Source organism: Dama dama, chromosome 7 (assembly GCF_033118175.1).
Source record: "Dama dama isolate Ldn47 chromosome 7, ASM3311817v1, whole genome shotgun sequence".
Classification (NCBI taxonomy): Eukaryota; Metazoa; Chordata; class Mammalia; order Artiodactyla; family Cervidae; genus Dama; species Dama dama.
Genome location: NC_083687.1, coordinates 8,865,309 through 8,890,820, shown reverse-complemented (window position 1 = coordinate 8,890,820; position 25,512 = coordinate 8,865,309). Strand labels below are relative to the sequence as shown.

General features: G+C 36.6%; 1 protein-coding gene across 10 annotated transcripts in view; it reads left to right on the top strand.

Moving 5' to 3' along the window:
• Window positions 1-25,512, top strand: part of TINAG (tubulointerstitial nephritis antigen) — a 155,717-nt gene that overhangs the window by 20,667 nt on the left and 109,538 nt on the right. For all 10 annotated transcript variants that reach the window (XR_009693537.1, XM_061146371.1, XM_061146370.1 and 7 more), the window contains exons 4-8: window positions 246-360; window positions 14,458-14,581; window positions 18,522-18,672; window positions 21,454-21,634; window positions 23,385-23,430. Coding sequence is in view for 9 of the 10 variants with exons in the window: in XM_061146371.1 (XP_061002354.1) it covers window positions 246-360; window positions 14,458-14,581; window positions 18,522-18,672; window positions 21,454-21,634; window positions 23,385-23,430 (617 nt within the window). In the remaining variant the exon portion in view is untranslated. The remainder of the gene's footprint in view (window positions 1-245; window positions 361-14,457; window positions 14,582-18,521; window positions 18,673-21,453; window positions 21,635-23,384; window positions 23,431-25,512) is intronic.

Sequence of the window (25,512 nt, the reverse complement as noted above, 5' to 3'; positions counted from 1 at the left end):
GCCTTAGTTTCCTCATATGAGTTATTTAAATCATTGACATAGACCTAATTTAAGAAGAGTGATACGTTTCCATATTAGAGTGATCAATAATGCATCATTAATATAACAAATATCTAGGTCTCAGTAATGGTTCCAATTTTGTCAGACTTGCTTCTGTATAATTTCAGAAAAACACACGAACCTATATTGATGAAAGTGACATCATATAACCTGTACCTACTTTTTCTCTTTCATTTGTAAGGCAGATGGACAGCCCAGAACTATAGCCAGTTCTGGGGAATGACATTAGAGGAGGGTTTCAAATACCGCCTTGGCACCTTACCACCCAGCCCCCTGCTTCTGAGCATGAACGAAGTGACCGTAAGTATTTGCTCAGTTTGATTCATGTATATGTGTGTTTGTATAAGTGTGTTCATAGGTGCATTTAAAGCAATTTTTAAAATTAATTTTCATTGGAGTATAGTTGCTTTACAATATTGTGTTAGTTTCTACTATACAGCAAAGTGAATCAGCTATAATTATACATATGCTCAGGCATTCAGAGATGTCTGACTTTTTGTGACCCTTTGGACTGTAGCCCACCAGGCTCTACTGTCCATGAGATTTTTCAGGCAAGAATATTGGAGTGGGTTGCCATTTCTTCTTCCAGGGAAACTTCCTGACCCAGAGATCAAATCCACATCTCCTGTGTCCCCTGTATTGCAGGGGAATTCTTTACCACTGAGACATAGGGGAAGCCCACAGTTACATATCCTCTTCTTTGGATTTTCTTCCCGTTTAGGTCACACAGAGCATTGAGTGGAGTTCACTCTGCTATAAGTAGGTTCTCATTAGTTACCTATCTACACATAGAATCAATAGTGTACATGTCAGTATCCATCTCCCAATTCCTCCCACTCCACCCCCTTTCCCCCTTGGTCTCCATACGTTTGTTCTCTCTGTCTCTGTCTCTATATCTGCTTTGCAAATAAGATCATTTAAAATAATCGAAAGAGTGAGTTTTGAGCATTCTGAGATAATTTTGTCATATTAAAAAAAAAAAAACCTTTCCACAAAATGGTTGTTACTCCCCTCAAAATTTTCATGTGGACTTTGAAAGTTCACTAATATCAATTAGATATAGTCTCTTCAAGAATGATTATGTGTCCATTTACACTGATAATCATTTCAGGGAAATTCATGTTTCTGATAACTGGCTTTCCAGTGACTCAGTGCTTTAAGCAAGTCATTAATTGTCCTTATTTATCTTTTTTTAAGTAAACTTAGTTATTTTGTGAATTCATCAAAACAGAGTTTTGATGGCTCCCTTGGGTTCTCCATTATGAAATAAAAAAAAAAAAATGCCAGTAACTGCAGATGACTGTGCTTTGATGATTAATAAAGTTTATCTTCAAAAATCCTCACATTTTTCATTTAAAGAACACCTTCAAACTTTGCCTGACAAGCTGGCAAATTCCTTCATGAAGTTGCCACTTTTCCTAACGCCTTCGTGCTCTGTACTACTGAATTAGTTTTCCCTTTCGTTCCTGAGAGGTGTTATCTTCTGATCATAGGCGTCTTGTATAAGGAGACTTCTCCTTCTCTAGTTATCACAAATCTCTAACTTAGAGCTGCAGCTTTACCACCTCATGTGTGGACCTCTCAATTGAGATGTTGATTATATTCAAGGCCTGTTATAAATGCCCAGGGCATTTGTCTTTTTTTAAGATTCCACATATAAGTGATATCATAGGATATTTTTCTTTCTCTGTCTGACTTACTTCAAAAACAGACGTATGGTTACCAAAAGGGAAAGGTGGAAAGGAGGGATAAATTAGGAATTTGGAATTGGCATATACACATCGTTTGCGTGCCTGTAGGGTCCGATTCTTTGCCACCCGTGTCTCTTGCGTCCAGCAGTATCAGGCTGATTCTTTACCACTGAGCTCTCTGGGAAGCCCTTGTATATAAAATAGATAATCAAAAAAGAGTGCTGTATATCTCGGGGCTTTCCTGGTGGCTCCAATAGTAAGAAATCTGTCTGCAATGCAGGAGATTCAAGTTCAATACCTGGGTCAGGAAGATACCCTGAAGAAGGGAACGGTAACCCACTCCAGTATTCCTGCCTGGAGCATTCCATGGACAGAAGAGCCTGGAGGGCTACAGTCCATGAGGTCTCAAAGAGTCAGATATGACTGAGGAACTAACACAAAACACCCTGTATATCTCAGGGAACTCTACTCAGTATTCTGTAATAAACTTCATGGGAAAAGGATCTGAAAAAGGATGAATATTTGCATGTAGACAAACTGAATCACTTTGCTGTACACCTAAAACAAACACAACATTGAAAATCAATTATGCTCCAATATAAAATAAAAATTAAATTTAAAAAAGCCCAAAGAACAAATGCCCAGGCTGCTAAAGGACTGCCACTTCACTCTGAAATGAAGATGTCAGTTCCTGGCTGCCTGGAAGCTCTCAGCATCTGAGAGCAAGCAGTGCCGCTGTTTGTTGTTGGATGAGTTGTAAATCCACAAGTTTCTCATGAAATGTTTAATGTGCTTTGCTTTGGAAAGATGTAATCCCCTGAGTTATTATTCCAATTCACATTCGAGTAGCAGACTCTGCTAAATTCTAACTAGTATGCGAAAAGATCATAATAGCTGCCATGGATTGAGTAGTTGTGTGCCAAGCATACTTACTAGCACTTTCATACATTATCTCATCTAATTCTTGGCTTGATGTAGTGGGTACTGTAAATATCTATGTTTTAAAGACAAGAGCACTGACAAAGAGAGAGGCTAAGTCCCACTGAAGTAGAGAGACGCCACCTAGAATGACTTAAATGGCAGAGCCAGGACTATACTATTATACTTTTTTACTCTAGTAAAATTGCTTTACAATGTGTTAGTTTCTGCTATATGACAACGTGAGTCAGCTATATGTATACATTTATTCTCTCCCTCCTGAGCCTCCCTTCCCCTCCCACCTCATCCCTCTAGGTCATCACAGCACCAGGCAGAATTCACTGTGTGTACGAGAAGCAGTTTTCTACTATCTATTTTATACATCTTAGTGCATATATGTCAATGCTAGTCTCTCAGTTCATCTCAGCCACTCCCCACTCTACTCACGATTCCCTTCTCTATGTCTTCATCTCTATTCTTACCCTGCAGATAGGTTTGGCTGTGGCATTTTTCTAGATTCCATAATATATATATTAATATGCGATATTTTCCTCTTTCTGATTTACTTCACTCTGTATGACAGACTCTAGTTTCATCCACATCACTACGAATGACCCAATTTTGTTTCTTTTTATATCTGAGTAATACTCCATTGTATATATACATGTACCATGTCTTCTTTATCCATTTATCTGTTGATAGACATCTAAGTTGCTCTATATCGTGGGCAGAGCCAGGACTTTAAAAGATCTGTATCCCAAATGGTACTGAGTGTTCCTGTAGAATCAGTTAACTTTGACCCATTCAGGTTCAAAATAGCAAAATGGCTTTTAATCTTGGAACCATATATCTTTCTGAAATGATCAGCTTAGATATATTTCTAATCAGCAAATATGATTCATTGACTACACTTACTTCTGCTTCATTGATGGCACTAAAGCCTTTGACTGTGTGGATCACAACAAACTGAAAAATTCTTAGAGAGATGGGAATACCAGACCACCTTACCTGCCTCCTGAGAAACCTGTATGCAGGTCAAGAAGCAACAGTTAGTACCAGATGTGGAACAACAGACTGGTTCAATATTGGGAAAGGAGTACATCAAGGCTGTATATTGTCACTCTGCTTATTTAACTTATATGCTGAGTACATGATGCCAAATGCTTGGCTGGATGAAGCACAAACTGGGGTCAAGATTTCCCGGAGAAATATCAATAACCTCAGATATCCAGATAACACCACCCTTATGGCAGAAAATGAAGAAGAACTAAAGAACCTCTTAATGAAGGTGAAAGAGGAGAGTGAAAAAGCTGTCTTAAAACTCAACATTCAGAAAACTAAGATCATGGCATCCGGTCCCATCACTTTATGGCCAATAGATGCGGAAACAATGGAAACAGTGATAGACTATATTTTCTTGGGATCCAAAATCACTGCAGATGGTGACTACAGGCATGGAATTAAAAGACACTTGCTCCTTGGAAGAAAAGCTATGGCAAACCTAGACAGTGTACTGAAAAGCAGAGATATTATTTTACCTACAAGGGTCTCTTTAGTTAAAGCTATGGTTTTTCTTTCTTTTTTTTTTTTTTAATTTATTTATTTTTTCTTTTTTTTTTTTCCAGTGGGTTTTGTCATACATTGATATGAATCAGCCATGGATTTACATGTATTCCCAATCCCGATCCCCCCTCCCACCTCCCTCTCCACCCGATTCCTCTGGGTCTTCCCAGTGCACCAGGCCGGAGCACTTGTCTCGTGCATCCCACCTGGGCTGGTGATCTGTTTCACCATAGATAGCATACATGCTGTTCTTTTGAAATATCCCACCCTCACATTCTCCCACAAAGTTCAAAAGTCTGTTCTGTATTTCTGTGTCTCTTTTTCTGTTCTGCATATAGGGTTATCGTTATCACCTTTCTAAATTCCATATACATGTGTCAGTATGCTGTAATGTTCTTTATCTTTCTGGCTTACTTCACTCTGTATAATGGGCTCCAGCTTCATCCATCTCATTAGGACTGGTTCAAATGAATTCTTTTTAATGGCTGAGTAATATTCCATGGTGTATATGTACCACAGCTTCCTTATCCATTCATCTGCTGATGGGCATCTAGGTTGCTTCCATGTCCTGGCTATTATAAACAGTGCTGCGATGAACATTGGGGTGCACGCGTCTCTTTCAGATCTGGTTTCCTCAGTGTGTATGCCCAGAAGTGGGATTGCTGGGTCAATAGAAAACCCTAAAGACTCTACCAGAAAATTACTAGAGCTAATCAATGAATATAGTAAAGTTGCAGGATATAAAATTAACACACAGAAATCCCTTGCATTCCTATATACTAACAATGAAAAAACAGACAGAGAAATTAAGGAAACAATACCATTCACCATTGCAACAAAAAGAATAAAATACTTAGGAGTATATCTACCTAAAGAAACAAAGGACCTATACATAGAAAACTATAAAACACTGATGAAAGAAATCAAAGAGGACACAAACAGATGGAGAAACATACTGTGTTCATGGATTGGAAGAATTAATATTGTCAAAATGGCTATTCTACCCAAAGCAGTCTATAGATTCAATGCAATCCCTATCAAGCTACCAACAGTATTTTTCACAGAACTAGACCAAAGAATTTCACAATTTGTATGGAAATACAAAAAACCTCGAATAGCCAAAGTAATCTTGAGAAAGAAGAATGGAGCTGGAGGAATCAACCTGCCTGACTTCAGACTCTACTACAAAGCCACAGTCATCAAGACAGTATGGTACTGGCACAAAGACAGAAATATAGATCAATGGAACAGAATAGAAAGCCCAGAGATAAATCCACGAACCTATGGACACCTTATCTTTGATAAAGCTATGGTTTTTCGAATAGTCATGTATGCATGTGAGAGTTGGACCATAAAGAAGGCTAAAAACCAAAGAGTTGATTTTTTTTAACTGTGGCGTTGGAGAAGACTCTTGAGAGTCCCTTAGACTTCAAGGAGATCAAGCCAGTCAATCCTAAAGGAAATCAATCCTGAATATTCTTTGGAAGGACTGATGTTGAAATGCCATTACTTTGGTCACTGATGAGAAGAACCAACTCATTGGAAAAGATAGTGATGCTGGGAAAGATTGAAGGCAGGAGGAGAAGGGGATGACAGAGGATGAGATGGTTGGTTGGCATCACTGATACAATGAATATGAGTTTGAGCAAGCTTGGGAGATGGTGATGGACAGGGATGCCTGGCATGCTGCAGTCCATGGGGTTGCAAAGAGTCAGACACAACTGAGTGACTGAACAGCTACAATAGATATATTTTTGGATTTTTTTCTACAATCAGTAAATTATAATATCTTTAGAGGTTATCATAACTTTGAGTGACCTAATTACATGATCGTTGCTTTCTTTTTCATTTTTGTCCTTATCTGGATGAAAAGAGACAGAATTGTTTGGGAAAATAAAACATTCATCCCCTTTATAAGGAATACTTTTCACTTGCTTCTAGTGAGGGCCCACTAAGCCAAATACTCATTTAGGTATCAATATACATTTTCTCTGAATTCTTTCTAACATATCTTTTGAAGCTCTATTTTCTTGCAACTTAGAGTATTTTATATTCTAGGGGAAATGAGGTACATTTCTTTCCCAGGTTGCCACAGTTTATAGCATAGGAAAAGGAAATCTAATTCTAAATCACTTATTGGCTCCTGGGGATTTGTTTGCATAAAAGTCACTAAAGCGATATTTAAATGAAAAATGATTAGTGCTTTGGGAGAATTTAAATTACCCAGCACTATGAATTAATGTAATAAAGTTGCCAAATAATTCCAGGAAGGCAATAAGGAAAATTTGGCTGATCTGTAAGAGTTCTGTTACCCACTTATTATACAAAGCAAGGAAATAGCTTCCCATTTCTAAGGCACAATAGCTTGAGGGCTGAAGTCTCTTCAAAAAATTTCTGAGTGTTGAAATTGTCCTGATATTTGGTCAAATATTAGAAAATCAGAAACATAACAAGTACTTCAGTGAATAACATGGGATCAAATGAACTGAGTTAAAATGGTTGCTACAGGAAGAGGTTTAAAAATAGGCTAATTCTTAGCCTGGTGACTACGTATAATACAAAATACCCCCAATACATCAAATGGACTCTGAGTACAGTAGAAATGAATTATTTTGTATGTGTTTGCTTCTGGAAAACTCCCCCTCCCCCACATTTTTAAAATACAATTTTCAACATAGAATGGTGTGTTACATACTAACCGTGCTAACTGGATAGGCAGTTACCAACAGTTGGGGTGGTTCTTCTGAGAACCCTGCATCACCAGCCCAAGACATGGTGTTTTCCTTGAGCACATTACCTGGATGAGAACTGAGATTGATCTTATTCTTTATCTTGAGTGCGAAAGGTGAACTGTGAGTCATTCCTGGTTCCTGGGAAAGCTCTTCTCTTCTCTAGCTGGCTTCTTGGCTTCATGGCTTGACTGAAGCCATTATTCCCATAATATGTCTTCTGAGCTAAGTTAGAGGCTTATCAACCAGTCTTCTACAAAGAGTTCCATGATCATATAAATATGAAAAACCTGATTAATCTGTATGAATTAATTCAACCCAAATGAATTTTTGTAGACTGCAATGTGTAACAATGAAGAATAGAATATATTAATCATGGGAGGTTAGGAAGAATCTAGCTTAAAGATTTTGGTGGCCCTTCCTGGATGACAGTCCTAAGTGTGAGCAGACAAGAGGAAATAAAAACTTATTGTTTTCCCTGGTACAAGCAGACTGAATGAGAGGAAGTGAGAGGGGGAAAGAATGAGGCCAAGAGGGTCCTGACTAGACCATGCAGTTCCTTGTTTTGTAGGAAGACTCACTTCTACCCACTTTAGAATCATGTCTAGTGTCAAGTCAAATGACATTGGCTGATCAACCTTTGCCTAACTTTTTCTTAAAGGTGCTTTATTGAGATTGTTCAAAATAATGTCTTGATTGGACAACTCTGTTCCAAATTGTTTTCCTCTAAATTAGATGAACCAACAATTCTCTGTCAGCCCATTGGGACTTTGTGTGCTGTCTTGATAAATTCACAGTAGGACTGATGGGGAGCTGGTCTTCGGAAGACCATAGCTCCCTGCAAATTTAAATTCTACCACTTAAGACTTTTTTTCTCTTTATGGTAGAAAAACATGTTAGAAACTGTTAAAAACACAGTTAAAACAGGTTAGAAAACACAGAAATTTATTTCAATATTTCTCAACATTTGTGCCATTAGCCATCAATCCTGCAAGGTTTGGAGTAATGGTGTCCTATCTGTGGTCAAATATATTTGTGAAATGGTGTATCTTTCTTCCTAAGAGTCACACTATTCATTAATATACTGAAGAGCACTCTTCCTTCATTGACATTTTTTTGTTACCCCATGTTTCCTAAACTCATGACATCATAGAACCTTTTCTCCTTTGCGTATAATGATGGCTAATATTCCACAGGATTTATATTCCACAGAACACACTTAGGAGATGCTAAAATATTGAAAGAAGAGTGCTGGAGGGAGCAGAAATACATTCAGGGATAAAACAAAGGTTTCTCAGGGTCTAAGAAAGAAAAGAATTATTATGATTGTAGGCAAAATTGGCGTGCAACTTTGGGAGTTGGTGATGGACAGGGGAGCCTGGCATGCTTCTCTCCATGGGTTTGCAAAGAGTCAGACAGGACTGAACAACTGAACTGAGAACTGAGGTCCTTTGAAACCAACAGAAGCAACGCAGTTGAGGTCTGTTGATAGGTACATGTAGGCAGTGCATTTAGTCACATGGCTGTGTTTCATATGCCCTGATGGACATGAGCTCTGCATTCTGTGTGCTTGGGTCTTATTTAGCCTGGCTTAAATGGTTTTAGCAGAGGTACCCAGCTCACAGGCCTGTGAGAAGTCCATGAAATGATGAATAAGAAGTACTTACCACACAGTTATAATAGATTGAGCATAATCTATTATGCTCATATAATAGTTGAGCATAACAGAAATGTTATTATATAATATATAAATTTGTTCTTTCTTCCTTGCATTAACCTTGGGAGAATAACAGATTTCTGAAACTGGTTAATTCTGTAAGAGCTAAATAATGAAAGGCTTCATTATTTAGAGCATTTTATTTCATAAATAGAGTGTTGTTCTGGATTTATTGGCCCTGACGGACTTTATGTATTTCTGGTGAACCTGAAAATTCTACTCTGCTCCTAAATCAAATCAAATCAAATCATGTCAAGTCTAATCTAATCAAATGAGCAGTTCTGTACCTGATTGTTTTTCAGGCATCAAGTTCAAGTGCACTGAATTTAAGAGATAACTTTAAGAAGCTTCCCTGAGTTATATCCTATTATAAATATTGCAAATATTTTGAATAAAAGATACTGTTTTCAAACAGAGATAGGGAAAGTCAGAGTTCATTTCTCTACTTGGCTTAGTTAAAAAAATATAATTTTAATAGCTTTGTTGTTCATTCCCTGGAAGAACAATGAAGTTAACTAAGTTATCACAAATAAGACTCACCTCTTTGGTGGAGCTATTTGGAAACTATTAAAACATTAATAAAGCTGGTATAATATTTAAAACCTGTAACTAAGGAGTTCATATGCCACAACTCAGACCCGATGCAGCCAAATCAATAAGCAATAATAAACATTTATAGCCTGTAACTTTACTACATTATATGGTATCACATTGATGTATATAAACATGTTCTAAATTTGGGGGATAACCTCATTGTTTACTAGCACATCTTTTCTCAGACACTCAGTATGCATGATATTAGTGTGTCTAAGTTGGCTTCACCAACAAATAAAAAATAACATCTTTTTCTTTTGTTTGTTGGAAGTTAAAGTAAAATAACATTTTATATATTATATAACTTTTAAAACCACTGATCATTGAAGTGAGAAAGAAAAATTTACTCCATCACCTGGATCATCATTATCTAGATAAAACATAGTATTTGATTGACTAAATCTATTTCTCTAGGAGGAAGTTGTTTATTATTTTCTGAAATCTATTTTAGTGTTGGTAAATACTGAGTGATGAGAGGTACCTTTGGGAAATATCAGAGTGACTGTTACCAAGGTCTTTTTACCTGTCATGTTGCTGTTTAGACACTCAGTTATGTCCAGTTCTTTGTGACCCTGTGAGCTGCAAGCACGCCAAGCTTCACTGTCCTTCACACTCTCCCAGAGCTTGCTCAGATTCATGTTCATTGAGTCGGTGATGCCATCCAAACCTCTCATCCTTTGTCACCCCCTTCTCCTCCTGCCTTCAATCTTTCCCAGCACCAGGGTCTTTTCCAATGAGTCGGCTCTTCACATCAGGTGGCCAAAGTATTGAAGCTTCAGCTTCAGCATCAGTCCTTCCAATGAATATTCAGGACTGATTTTCTTTAGGATTGACTGGTTTGATCTCCTTGTTGTCCAAGGAACTCTCAAGAGTCTTTTCTAGCACCACAGTTCAAAAACATCAATTCTTTGGCGCTCAACGTTCGTTATGGTCCAACTTTCCCATCCTTACATGACTAGTGGAAAAACCATAGCTTTGACTATACAGCCCTTTGTCAGCAAAGTGATGTCTCTGCTTTTTAATAGGCTGTCTAGGTTTGTCATAGCATATAGTAGGTGTCAATGATATGGCAGAAGAACATGACAGGCAGATGTCATGGTGGACTTTAAGTGCACAGTTCCCTCAGTTCATCCCAGCTTCTCCTCCACTCTGTGGGTGAAGAACCAGGGACAGAATTGGATGTCTCTGAAACAAGAGTTTTGAAATTCGAAGAGCATCAAGCATTTCCTTATGTTTCCTCCAGGCTCTCTCTTTTCTTTCTCTCTCTCCTCAAAATAGAATTGCAAACCCTTCAGCAAACTTGAGGAAATACACACTGTCCTCACTCCTTATTCAGCTGAACTTGTGGCAGAATGAATGTGTTATCCGTCTGTTCCTGAGTTTTCACTTTATTTTCTTTACTAGTTGAAGCCTGATGCATAGCACTGTGATGTAATTGAATCAACATCATGGGGCCAAATTGATCACCACGGGACACATCTTCGAGAGAGAAATGTGAAAATTTACTTTTTCCCTTTTCTGGGAACAAAAATTGGGGGCTGTTAAAAAGTAGATTCCTGAGGTGATTTGGTGTGCTGATATAATTGATACCTGCTCTCTGGCTGTGGCCGAAATATGGCCTCTGGTCACCGGTGTTGAATAGAAATGCAGAGAGAGAGAGAGTTTTGTGTGAGACAGAAAATAATAACTTTATTGCTTTGCCGGGCAAGAGGGCCACAGCGGGCTACTGCCCACGAGACCGTGTTTCTGACCTGGAGAGGGTAGTGAGTTTTATAGTAATGGGTCAAAGAGGGCATCATGAGCTTCTGGACGTTCTTCTGACTGGTTGGTGGTGAGGCAAGTGGGAGTCCACACCATTAACCTTCTGCTTCAAAGCCATCTGGGATCTAAGTCCTTGCGGGTGGCATATAGTTAACTTCTCCTCCTTGGTAGGAGTTTCAGTATCTGCAAAACAGTTCAAGGGACATGACTTGAATATTTATCTAGAGTCCTTGAGGAATAACTAAAGGAGGCCTTGGACTTTGTTTAATGGCTAAAGTATTATTATTTTGTCTTGCTTCACTGTTTTCCTTTCTTTCTGCATTTTCTCATTTCTTTAATTAAATTCATTCTTTAACTAAAGTTTTCTAAAGTTATGGAGAAGGAAATGGTAACCCATTCCAGTGCTCTTGCCTGGAGAATCCCATGGACAGAGGAGCCTGGTGGGCTACAGTCTATGGGGTCTCAAGAGTCGGACATGACTGACTGACTTCACTTCACTTCTAAAGACAAAAGGCAGGTGGAGGATATGGGTGGGGGTCTGTTTCCAGATGATCTTGTAGCGTCCTTCTGGGTTACATAGACTCCCCAAATTAGAAACTACTTTAGTCTATATGATGATTCTTCCCAAAGTGAGTTCCATGAAACACTAGTCCTCTGATCTGCTTCACAGCAAAAATGATGTTAAATCAAATGAAATAGAGTAGAATATGTTGCATTAGGTCACGCACATTGAGAATCACAAATATTATTTTTATTTCTTACAGCCTCTCAGCACTTAAGTAGTTTTTAAAAAATATTGCAGTGAGGACAAAAAAAAAAAGACTATTTAATTTTTAAAGCCAGTGTTTCTTAGAACTGTTTGATTAATCAGCTGCTTCTCTTGTAATTATCTATTACAATTTCTCAGAACTAGTGTTCTGAGGAAGTCATCTTAAGAGAGAGCAGTTCATCAATTTCCACAGGCACATTTTCTTTATTATCACACCTCTGAAGCTGGGATGCTTCTTACATTTGACAATGTCCTGGATTCAAGCAAAAAAAAAAAAAAAAGATAAAAAGGGGTAAAATTCCATGGGACAGAACTTAGTAATGTGGCCACACCTGGGAGCCAAGGGAGATCAGGAAATATAGTCATTTTTCTGAGCCTGCAGGCACTGAACAAAAATTGCTATCACTAAAACTTATAAATAGAAGGAAAGCCTATTCAAAGCAGGAGCGCTGAAGGACCAGCAGCACTTGCCATAGTGTGGTCACTGATTAATGATATTTACAAGAAATTAGTTCCATATAAAAAACCCAAACTGGCCAAGTAACAAAGCAAAACTCTTTCAGATTTCAGGTATGAAGGCAAATATTATTGAAGATGAAAAATTCATTTTGCCGTTAGCAACTGGAAGTTAGCCCTTTCTTCTCCAATATTAAGTAGCTTAGAAGAAATTTCTTGGTATGCACTGCTACTGAACTTGGTCAGAAGAGAATAATATTTTCTGTAGACTTCTTCTGATTCTTGGGTCACTCCTTATCCACATTTAAGTGGGAGTAAGTGCAACTAGGGGATGAAGCGGGGATTCGCCGAGTGGATACTGTGCAGGCATGGGCTCTTAGTAACACTGTCCAGAATATCCAGAATTTGATTAGTTACTTCTCAATCTGCTCTGTGACTGGGTTTCCATTACTTTTAGAGATTTTGATTCTATTAAATGCAACAATTATTGTAAATTATTCCCCAGCATTCACCAATGCTTTTAATTCTTACATTCTTCACAGGATATTTAATTTCTAATGGAAATTGAAATATTAAGGCAGGGAGACTGTTCAAGTTTGACTAATCTTAATCTGGAAATAGAATGTGGCTGACATTTTTCAACATTACAATGAACGTAAAATGTCCATATGTAAGAATGTAAAGCTTTTTAAAACTAAATTTTTGCTTCTTTTAGGTCACTGTCATTTTGGAATTTCTGTCTCTCTCAGTTGATCCTCTTGACTTTTTTGCTTTATTAAGTTATCCTTTGACCAAGAAAAAAAAATCATTTAATGAAGTCAGACTTCATTACCAACTCCTAAAAACTGTTATTCTGTGGTGTTTACTTTTCTTTATTAGCTCTTGAAAACATTCTTACTTTATAGAGGAATGCAATAATCATGGAGTAATGAGATGTAAAATTTGCCCTGTGTTTATTACATCAAATTGTCTGGTATCATAAAGTAAATAAAGGTTCAAGCTAATATGTGCTTCTTGGATCTCAAGTTCTATGGGCTTATTTTAAAGAAAAGCAATATTAAATAATTGGTAAAAAGTCTTGTAAGATCTGACAGGTGAGCTTCATGAATTGATCTTATTGATAAAAACTGTAAGTATGTTTTCAATAAATATGGTATTTTGCCTGTTGTTTCTCTATCACCTTTTCTTATAGAGAAGGATTATACATTTGTATACTTTTATTTTTAAACAGTAAATCATAAAAAAATACATGCTATTATTATAACATTATGCCTGTGGGGAGGAAATGATTTTCTTAAAGTTGTGCAATCTATCAGATAGATGTGTGTTTCCTCATTACTATCATACCTCCCATATCATACTGTATACCTCCCATATACAAAGTTCTCTGGTCAACTTTGGAAAGTGGATGTCAAATTCTGAATAGCTCAACCCTGAAAAAAATGTGTTATACCTTTATTGCTTCCACAGAGCAGAAGGGAAATAGCCCAGCTCCACTATTAAAATAGAATTCTAAAGTGATAAATTGCAATAACAATGTTAATCTAGCTATTTTTCTGGAACATGGGCTAGGTTAATATTATAAATTCCTAAAAGCACACTGATTAGCCAATAAATGAAGGTATGAGTAATGTATAACGTATGTGTATTTCTGTCCCAGGTAGAAAGACTTTGAGACCGTGTCTATGTCTCTGAAACTCTCTACTCAGAGAAGCAAATTTATTCTGCTTCAACTCCAAGGTTCTGCGGTGTGGCCAATCTGATGACATGAGAACCTAAAACCACCCGGATTTCTAGGATTTCACGTTTTCATGCAGACGCTCTATCACAATCTACTTGAGAATTTGACACTTTTCTTTCATCACCGAAATAGCAGCATTTTTAGTAAGGAAACTCAGGGTATTCAAGATAACAAAAACAATGGCCGGAATTATTGAGCTATATAGTAACTGAGAAAACACATTCTATGTACTGTTCTTTCAATTTTGTACTATGTTATGATTCCCCACATTGAATTGCTATTTCTAAACATAGAGTGAAATAGATATGTTACATAAGTAATACATTTAAGAAATGTCATTCAGAACAGTTGAATGTACAAAATAATAAAACATTATAACAGGGCATGGGGATTTCTTATAGTGGTTATTGGGATAAATTGGAAAAGCTCTGACACATTTGCTTATTTTTCTTCTTTAGCCTTCTTTACCTGAAACTACTGATCTTCCAGAATTCTTTATTGCATCTTACAAATGGCCTGGATGGACCCATAGCCCTTTGGATCAAAAAAATTGTGCTGCATCCTGGGCTTTTTCCACTGCAAGTAATAAAATCATTTTAATTACTTCCTTAAATTCTCCCTTTTACTCTAGGCCCTGGGATAGTAATTAAAAGGGTTTTTAATTTAGAACATTTAAATATTATCACTTGGTCAATAAAATAAAATCTTAGTCTGACCAGAGAAAGCAACCTGAAGATTAAATAAAAATCCATTTTTACTCTGAAATTGGTCTTTATCCTCATAGACTAATTTTAAATAGAGAGTAGATCAAAAGAGCAACAGAGAAAAGTTGCCAAAATTTGTTTGCTCTTTGAGAGTTAAGGCCAGATCATAAGAAGAGTGTAAGATTCCTCTTTACCCATATTACTATCTGTAATCCTAATATGTATGTTATACAGACAAATAATTCTTACATTATTTTCTCTTGATTAGATCTGCAGAAATATATTTAATTATGAAATTAATATATTTGATGTAGAGACTTCAGAACTAAGTGATAATGGATTAAATGGACTTTATCTCATTTTAGATAAAATCAGTTTTGTAGATTCTGACTCTACAGTGATACAACTGATCTTCTAACAAGAGTAGTTTTCAAACTACTTCAGAAGTGTAAGGAGGGACTTCCCTGGAGGCCCAGGGGTTAAGACTTTGCCTTCCAGTGAAGAGGGTGTGGGTCTGAACCTTAGTGGGAGAGCTAAGATCCAACATGTCTTTTGGCCAAAATACCAAAACATAAAACAGAAGCAATATTGTAAAAAAATTCAGTAAAGACTTAAAAAAAAGTTCATTAAAAGCAGTGTGAGGGATAACATACCACTGTTACAGCAACTTCATACAGTTTCACAAGGCCAGTACATCAGGACTCAGATTAATCCCAAGATTTGGTCTCCAAAGTATCCTCAAAATGTGTTGATTGTATTACAACAATTCAACCTCACACAACATTGTCTACTCGCAGAGATCAGTTTCATAAAACTGTGCTCTACGCTTAGAAATAATTCCAAGAGTCCTCAAAAAGAGACCAAGTACTGAATGCATCATGAAATAACTTCATGGGCTCTGAAGGGTGGCACTTCTTGGGACAGAGGAGTGCTGAGACTTTCTCTAAATACCTCTCTATATCACTTCATAGAATAAGCTAGTTTGTTCTAGAAAAGATGCATTTGGTTGAGCTCACCCTGGAGCATCTCCATCTGTCACTTCTATGGCAATGCTTACTCCCCCAGGGCAACATTCTCTGGCATGGGAATCTCTTTGAGCCTGGTTTCAACTGGATGGGGACAGATTTAATTAGATACATCATTTGCCATTTTATGTTTATGTGGTTAATGTATTACACCTCCTAAGGGATATATAATAATTTTACTTTAAGTTTAAGCTAGACCAGCATTTCTGAAGATGTCTTAGGAAATATATTTGTTGTGAAATACTGAAAGTAACCTGCTAGGCTGATCTGGGCTGTGTATTTTTGGGGTCCATTGATCACAGTCCCATAGATGGCCTCAGCACAGGGCTAAGTCCATCTGTCCATCTGCCTAATGGATGACAGTTTTGTACCCTGCATATTCAATGTAGCAATAGTTACAATGAGAAAATTTGTCTTTCAAAGAAGCTAAAAATTATAAAATGGGATAAAGAAGACAATTAAAAATATACACACATATAAAAATATAGTTATATAGGCAAATAAAATTTAAGCAAGATGTCAGAAGCTAAGAGGTGGAGGAGTTCCGAATGGTAGGGGTGATGCCGGCTGCAGAGCAAATTTGGAGACAGAATAAAATAAGCAGGAAAAATAACAGTGTGAGTCTCAGAGGTAAAGCCCTTTGAAAGTTTTCAGATAAAGAGCGGAAAACAATTTGTTGAACTGAGTCATTCTTAAATCTTCTGACCTTTTCTAAGTATTTCAAGAGAATTTGGATTAAACCTTCACTGAGATTCAGGAATGTCTGTAATAAGAGCAACATGTTGAATATCATTAGAATTTAAAGCTCTTATCCTTTGGTTGGAGTCCGCAGATTCATGGGGCTAGAAGGGAAGGTAGAGGTCCCCATTTTCAAGCCTTTGCTTTTATAAAAGAGGCACAAACAAAGGAAGTGACCTGCCCAAAGTGAAAGGCAAGAAGTCCCAGAAGTGACCCCAGAGGCAGGTTTCTGACTCCTTCAGTATTGTTTGTGAAAGTCTTTTATGAACCAGAGAATAGTTACGGAAATACTTGATTCTGAGTCCTTGTACTGAAAGTCAAAGCATCAAGGAATTTCTATTTTCTTTTATGAAACAGGGAGTTATTTTCTTGAGACTGAGAGAGATGGAGGTATAATGATTTTTGCTCCTATGAAATGTTTCCTAGCACAAAATGCAGGGGAATTGAGATACAAGTAGGAGGTTATAGATCCAACACACACTGAGCATCTAAAATATGCCAGCAATTGCACTACAGAATTGTACATGTGCTATAATTACATAAAAACTATGTGTATACAGAAATACATATGTAAAGGAATTACTTTTAAATCATTTATTTCAGTGCTAATTTAATAATTCTAAACTAGCACTGTGAGGGGTTCCGGTACACAGATAATTTTGATGACTAAAAACTATAACTTCTGAGAAAAGTGGATAGGTTGAAGAAAGGTTATGAATGTGCTTCCTTTAATCAAAAGTGAGTAAGACATTAAGAAGACTATATCAGGCCTCCAACAACAACAAAAATCTGTACCAAAATGTCACTGACTCCAATTTCTTGTGATCTCCACACACATATTATCATGGTAGCATGATCAAAATGCTCACATATATAGTTTTCTGCTGCTGGTTGATTAGTTTCCCCAGTCTATTATTCTCTGAGGTCAGGATGATGACTCTTGATTTTGTTCATTGTTGCAATTTCTACTGCTTAGACTTGTGCCTGCCACCTAGCAGGTGGTGAACAAATGTATGCTGGGGAAAGGAACTGCTAGGGAATTATTTAAACAAATAGAATGTTCAGTCACAAAGGGTAGACGCATACATAAAACAAGGTGAATTCTACATCTACTGAGATTAGGAACATGATCTTCGAGAAAATTATAAGCACAAAAGTGTGCTATGTAGCTTTTTGATAATTTTTTAAATTGGAGTTTAATTGCTTTACAATGTTTTGCTGGTTTCTGCTGTACCACAAAATGAATCAGCTACATGTATACATGTATCGCCTCCCTCTTGAGCCATGCCCCCATCCCAGCCCTCTAGGTCATCACAGAGCAAGGAGCTGAGCTCTCTGTGTTATATGGCATCTTTCCACAGTCATCTATTTTACTCATGGTAGTGTATGTATGTTGATCCTACTCTCTCAATTTGCCCCACTCTTTGATTCCCCCTGACTGTATCTACAAATCTGTTTTCTATGTCTGCGTCTCTACTCCTGCCCTGCAAATAGGTCTGTACTATCTTTCTAGATTCCATACATAAGTATTAATTAGTGATAGTTTGTAAGGTAGATTCATGTTAGTCTCAATTACTAAAACCAAAATTTTATTTATTCCACTATATCAGATTAACATGAATAAATTTTCAATGAATATTTCTGTGATTAACTTTTCTGATTGCCTCAGGTTAATTACATTCATTTTATATACACACACACACACACACATTTTAAGTGCAGGTGATATAAATGTAAGCAAGATATGACTCTTGCTTGTAAGGTGTTTCACTTGACAGCTTTCTTAATGAAGAATTCATAAGTATATAGAACATGAAAAGAACAAGGAACTAGAAAAGACTTTGAAGATGGTAACATAATGAAGCAATGCCAAAACTGGACATAAACTATGACTGAAATTATGACATGGTGGAATGTGTTGGAATATGCATCACATTTGGCCTTTAAGTTCCATTAAGTTTCAGAGACTGTTAATAATTCAGACAAAAAGGGCTATGCGAATTTTGGCAATATTATATGCCATTTGAATATTAATTAATATTCTCTTTGAAACAGGTGTGGCAGCTGACCGCATAGCAATTCAGTCCCAAGGTCGATACACCGCCAACCTATCCCCTCAGAATTTGATCTCTTGCTGTGCCAAGAAGCGCCATGGATGCAATAGCGGAAGTGTTGATAGGGCTTGGTGGTACCTGAGAAAACGTGGGTAAATAGCTCCCCAACATGCATCTCTAGGATTCTTAAGAGTGCTGCTTGGGTTAGAATAAGGGGGGAAAGACATTTTGCATTTTCCCAAAACTCTACAAATATATATGCGACATCTATATAAACACAGGAATTTCATTTAAGTATAATCCCTGTTTGGTATCTACTGAAGTTATAAGCTATCAAAAACAATTGTTTGAAAAAATGTATACTTTTCTAGCTAAATTAATAGAGACAAGTAACCATTGTCTTCTTGTGCCTCTGAGCCAAACGGTTGTAGAGTCCTCCAAAGTAAGTAGAGTTGATACTTATCTTGAGACTCTTAGTTCCCCAGGCAGATTAATAGATAAGGCCAGGGGAAAATTAGCCTAAGACTCAGAGGAATGATACAAAGACATGCTGTATAGTTGCCTCAGCTCATCAACATCATTGTCACCATTACTCCCATCTGCTGAGACGATGCAGGTTGCATTTCTCTACTCCCATATAGTCTGATACTCAAGTACTTATCCACTTAAAAGCTGAGTTATCTGGCAAAGGAGATAGCAGCTGATAACTAATAGTTGAGGTATGTGTTGCCCACGTGTTCTTTCCTCATCCACTGGGTGCTCTGGGTGTGCTTCAAGAGACTGTGTGTTAGGTATTTATAAAGTTCTTCAAAATTTTTATCTAATGCTTTGCTAATAAGATGGTGATTAGAATGGGCAACTTGGGCTAATACCTTCCTGATTTAATAGTGCTCGGTCAGCTTCTTTTTTTTTATTATTTTACTATAATAAAAGTTAAAGCCCTTTAGGAGCTTAAAAATATAACTTAACATTGAAAGCCAATTTAACCTCCTTGTATTAATCTGCTTAGGTTAACATACCAAAATGCCATAGACTCTGGCCTAAACCACAGAGTTTTTATTTCTGGAGGCTAAGTTCATGATCAGGGTGCTCAAAGTCAAATCACTTTCTGGTGAGAACCCTCCCCTTGGCTTGCCTTTTTACTGAGTCCCCACTTGCAGAGAGACGTCTCTGTTCCTCTTATCAGGGCACTAATCTCAGCATGAGGGTCCCACCGTCATGACTTCATTTAAAGCTAATTATCTGTCTATACTGATATAACTATATATCTGTATATAGAAATATAAATCTATGGTTGAAAAGTAAAGCACACAAATGTTTGAAAAGTAGACAAAAGTAAATGAATACAGAATAACTAAACTGACATGGAGTAGAAGTTTTATAGGGAGATTTGAAAGTTAGCATAAGGAAAAATTTTCTGGAAAGAAAGTGCTAATTCGCATATATAGACTCTATGCTTTCTTCTGTCTGAAAATTTTGTACATAACCTTACCTTGTTCATGCATGATCTGATAATCATGGTTTGCTTCCAATCTAGTAATTGTTCAAGAATGTGAATATTTTCACTACTGGTTTAAATAAAGTTATATTACCACACACAAATAAAAGCTAATTATCTTTCAAATGTCCCATCTCTAAATTGCATTGGTGATTAGAGCTTAAACTCATAAATTTGGGATGACACATCTCAATCCATAGTACTCATTATCCCTAAGTAATCCACTGGTACCTTTTTTGGAAGTGGCTTAGCTTTCATCATGCTCCTTACTCAGATTCTCTTATTTTTTCACACTATTGAATTTCCTTGAGGCAATCCTAGTACCATAATTCTATGGCCAGCTGAACATCAACTATCCATAAAATAAATTCACTGTTTTATTTTCCTTATCATCTGCGTCCATATTCAATAAATTGTGTTAGATTTGGATCCAAATAATTTGTATTTTTCTATGTTCAGTTTCAAAATCAAAAATAAAAATTCTTTTATCATTTGTATAATGTATATATTTGATAACTTTCTACCTTATTAACTTCAATACTATAGTATAGTATATACAATTTCTCTTAAAGGATCATGAATTACAAGCACATAATAATTGAAGTATTTATAACAATAAAAGTATAAAAAATACTTAATTTTAAAACACAATTTATCAGAATACTCCATCTGAATATGATGAAACCTGTAGTTTTTCATATGAAATTTGGCTTTTTTAGCTTATCTATTTTTAATGGAAGGATAATTGCTTTACAGTATTGTGTTGGTTTCTGCCAACCATCAATACGAATCAGCCATAGGTATACACACGTCCCTCCTGAAACCCCCCCTTCCCTCCCCATCCCACCCCTCTAGGTTGTTACAAAGCTCCCGTTTGACTTCCCTGCGTCATGCAGCAAACTGGCTATCTATTTGGCTTTTTTATATCATAGTTATGGGTGAAGACTTAAGAAGTCCTTCCCCTATTAATATTACCACGTATTTTATTAATGGTTGCTTTTCATCTTCACAAAATTCTATTTGGTAGATAAATGTGCCTATTAGAATGGATTTGAGCAAGGTTTTAGAACCTAAAAAAATTGACACAAATAAGCTTATTTATAAAACAAAACAGACTCACAGGCTTAGAGAAAAAAATTTATGGTTACCAGAGGGCAAGGGTTAGAGGGAGAGATAGATTGGGAGTTTGGGATTGACAAGTACACACTGCTATATTTAAAATAAAATGCCTTACCATGAAAAAAATTATAGTGAAGAAATAGGAATGGGACGGGGAAAGAGTTCTTATGATTGAACGACTATGTTCAATGTCATGAAACTTACATGTAAGTAGCCAGAATAATTTATAGATATTCAAATCAGTAAAATCGTATGGAGATAAGTCATTACTGCATTTCCTAAGTATTACATTTACTTCTTTGCTTATTCCTCATAGACTGGTATCCCATGCGTGCTATCCACTTTTCAAGGACCAAAATGCAACCAACAATGGCTGCGCCATGGCAAGTAGGTCTGATGGACGGGGGAAGCGGCATGCCACAACCCCATGTCCCAACAGCATCGAGAAATCCAATAGGATCTACCAGTGTTCTCCTCCATACAGGGTCTCTTCCAACGTAAGTCTGAATTGCAGGACTTCTTAGCGGTTAGTTTTCTCAAAAATATATACTGCTGTTATTAAAACTATTTAAAAACAAGCATATTCTAAAATAATGCTATGCTTTCAGACATAATTTTTGATATTATTAAAGTGTTTATTAATGACTTCCAATTTGGGTATACTTTTTAATATTTGTAATATTAGCTGTGCAAATGATTGCCTTACATTTTAAAATGTGGGAATAGAGTTTTATAATTATGTTTATTATATAACACACACACACGTATATACGTGTATATAAAGTAAATGGTGGTTTAATTGCTAAGTTGTGTCTGGCTCTTTTGCAACCCCATGGACTCTTCTGTGATCCTGCCAGGCTCCTCTTTCCATGGGAGTCTCCAGGCAAGAATACTGGAGTGGGTTGCCATTTCCTTCTCCAGGGGATCTTCCTGACCCAGGGATTGAATCTGCACCTCCTGCATTGCAGGTGGATTCTTTGCCGACTGAGCCGCCAGGGAAGCCTATACACACATACATAGATACATACTTGACAGATAAAAGATAAGCAAACCTCAATGAAAAATTGACTTTTTTGTGGTATTAGCTTATTTTATTCATCCTTTGCCTTACTCCACAAAATACTTGAAATGGACATAGTCATGGTGGGAAAAAGATCCCCCTGGATTCCAGTTTGTCATGTTAAAATCCTGGGAGAATTTTACTGCATCTTATCAGTGTCACCCAGACATTCTCACTTTCAGACTGTTTGAAGCTTCAGTGATTTCCAATTATCTGTAGAATACAGTTCAACATTCTTACCATAACATACAGGTCTTTCATGACGGTTCTGATCTACTGCTTTTTGGACTCATGTCCAACCAACCTACCCATCCCCGACCTGCCCATAATGTTCCTCATAAACTGACTGCTGTCTGCTCCCCACGTGTACCGGCCCTCTTTGCTTCTACTTAGACGGGTGATGATTCCTCTCACACCAGTGGTTATCCCACCCACTTCCAAGTCAAGTAAGTAGGTCAAAACTTCATCTTCTCTGAGAAGTTTTCTTGACTTCTAGGCAGAATCAACGTCCCTTTCTTGTTTACATACACGGTATTTGTGCTTGTCTCTATAATCAAACTTTTTATCATGATTAGTTATGTCACTTAGTATTTCATAGTTATGTTACTTAGCAATTAGTTATGTGATTGTCTGTCTACTTCACCAAAGTGGAAATATCTTGAGGACTGGTGCAGGGTTAATATTTGTTTCTGTCCTAGTTTCTGGGATGTACTCTAATCAAAGTGCGTATGTGAATGAATTTCTTCATTCCTAAAAGTTGCATTACACAGTGGATGAAAACAGAGAAATATTTGTATGCTAAAACTGAGGAACCTTACAAAACAATCATCTGGGATCACTGTTGCAGACCAAAGAATGGAGATGACACTACTTTCCACTGATAAAACAGTGTTTAATTTTTTCTTTTTGACCATTAAAAATTATTATATTTTCTCTTTGTTCCAAAATTACTGCCAGTGGTAAGAGTCAATGAAACATGGTGTGTCTTGTCTTTAGCAACTTCACCGATGTGGAGATTCACATGCAAGTGTTTCAAAGCATGATTAAGAGTAAATTGCAAATCATCAAGACACACTGGGTTCCATAATTCCTAAACTGATTGTACAACCCCTAACATTACAGACCAAAGAGTAGGTGTAGTGTACTCTGACGACAGTAATGGTGCTCGTTGATATTTTTCCTTCCAGGAAACTGAGATCATGAGAGAAATCATGCAAAATGGACCAGTTCAAGGTAAGCTTGGTCTTCCCAGGTGGCACTCGTGGTAACGAACCCGCCTGTCAATCAGGAGATATAAGAGACATGGGTTTGATCCCTGGGTCAGGAAGATCCCCTGGAGGAGGGCATGGCAATCCATTCCAGTATTCTTGCCTGGAGAATCCCATGGACAGAGGAGCCTGGAAGGCTACAGTCCATGGCATCGCAGAGTCGGACTTGTTTGAAGTGGCTTAGCATGCAGCCAAGGTAGGGCTTGGATGAAATATGATTGTGTCTTATTTATCCCTTTAATAAACAACTTTGCATTTAACTCCTATATAAAGTGCTTAATAAATGATAGACATTTTTTGCTTTTAGATAATTCTTACATATTCAATGGTTGTAAGACCAATGTAATTATAGGAGATATTCTCACCTAATAGCCTCATTAGCTCCCCTTATACTTAAAGAAGATAGACTCATTCATAAATTGAATGGTTGAACAAATGTTAATGACACATTGGATGAAAGCCAGCTTAGTCGATTCAAAGAGATCATGGACCCAAAAGACATTCAAATAGGAAGTGCTGAGAGCTTGTTTGCTTGTTTAGTTATATTTGACTCATACATAGTGTTAAAAATCTTCTCACTTCAGTTTAAATGGATTAGATTATGGATTGTAAAAAAATGAAGGTTTAGCAATAGAAACAAAGTAGACACTTCCCTTTTCCTATAGGCTCGAAAGAAATCAAATAAGCCAGGATGATTTTTGTGTTTTACAAAATGCTTTCCATTTTGATCTATTTTGAAAATGTGTTATGGATAGTAAACTAAAATCAATAAGGAAATCATATACTAATTTATAAAATGTCCATTGATTTGATATGAAGATATTATATCTGATACACAGTTCTTCTGCTTATCTATTGGAATTTATTTTGCACCAATTGTATGAATAAAAATAAGTTCACAGTGTATATTTCCAGTATTAAATATTGCCTTGAAATGCTTGGAAGAACAAAACCAGTGAGGCCTAAAATAGAAATTCAGGCTGTGAATACTGAAAAGTCCAAAAATACATTAATATTATCAATGCAGTGGAATTGATAAATAAATAAAATAATTAGGTTAAACAAACCAAAATTAAATTGAAAACATTTGATGTATACCCAAGGAGCTATTGGTTATATGTATTTTTGTGTTTCCGAATGCTGGCCTAATCAATATTGATTGGTTCAACAGCTAACAGGAACTACAGCTTTTAAAATTGTGTTGGAAAGACTTTTATTGATCTTTATCATCACTTAATATTTATTGAGAAACCAAAGCTTATTCTGAACATGGCCTGAATTCAATTTTTAAAATCCTGGGGCCTTACAAAAAACCTGAAACGAATAAAAAGAAATGTTTTTTTTTCTTCTTTAAGTTGTGTAATCTTTGAAGGCTAGAAAAACAGTAGGGAATTAATATGTAATTTAAATATATCCTTCATTAACTGGAGTTTGTGTGACAAACTTGAAGGAAGCCAGGCATTTGAAGTCAAGGTTGAATTTGAAATTCCAATTTTGACATTTGCTACTTAAATGACTTCGGTCGAATTATCTAAACCTCTTTGAGTCTTTAAATCATTATATTACTGTTTAAAGTTTCTCTCTCATTTTTTTAATCAGTTAAAAGAAATTTGCAGCATAATGATTGAAAATTGAGAATATCTCATGTTTATTTAATGGTCAGGTACTTAAGTATTCATGAATTTTACAGACTAAATAAAAAATGAAGAGGTAAAATTCAAAAATAATAAAGTTGAAGTTCAAATCATTCAGCATCCATGGAACCAATGTTTGTTGAGAACCTTCTTCCTGCCAGCCTGAACCAAGAGCAGAAGACAGAGCTCAGTATCCTGCCCTTGTGTGTGGGTAGAAAGTAATAAGTTTGTGCGGTTTTCCAAAAGTAAAATTGCACTATGGTAGCTTATGTAGTTAGATCATCAGGTCTGTTTGGTGTCAGAAACTCAAGGAAGAATCCATCTTCAAGTTAATTGTCATGGCATCTCACTCATGTTTCTTTAGTTGGGGAGGGTATTTTTCTGCATTGAAGAGTACTTTTTATTCATGGTGC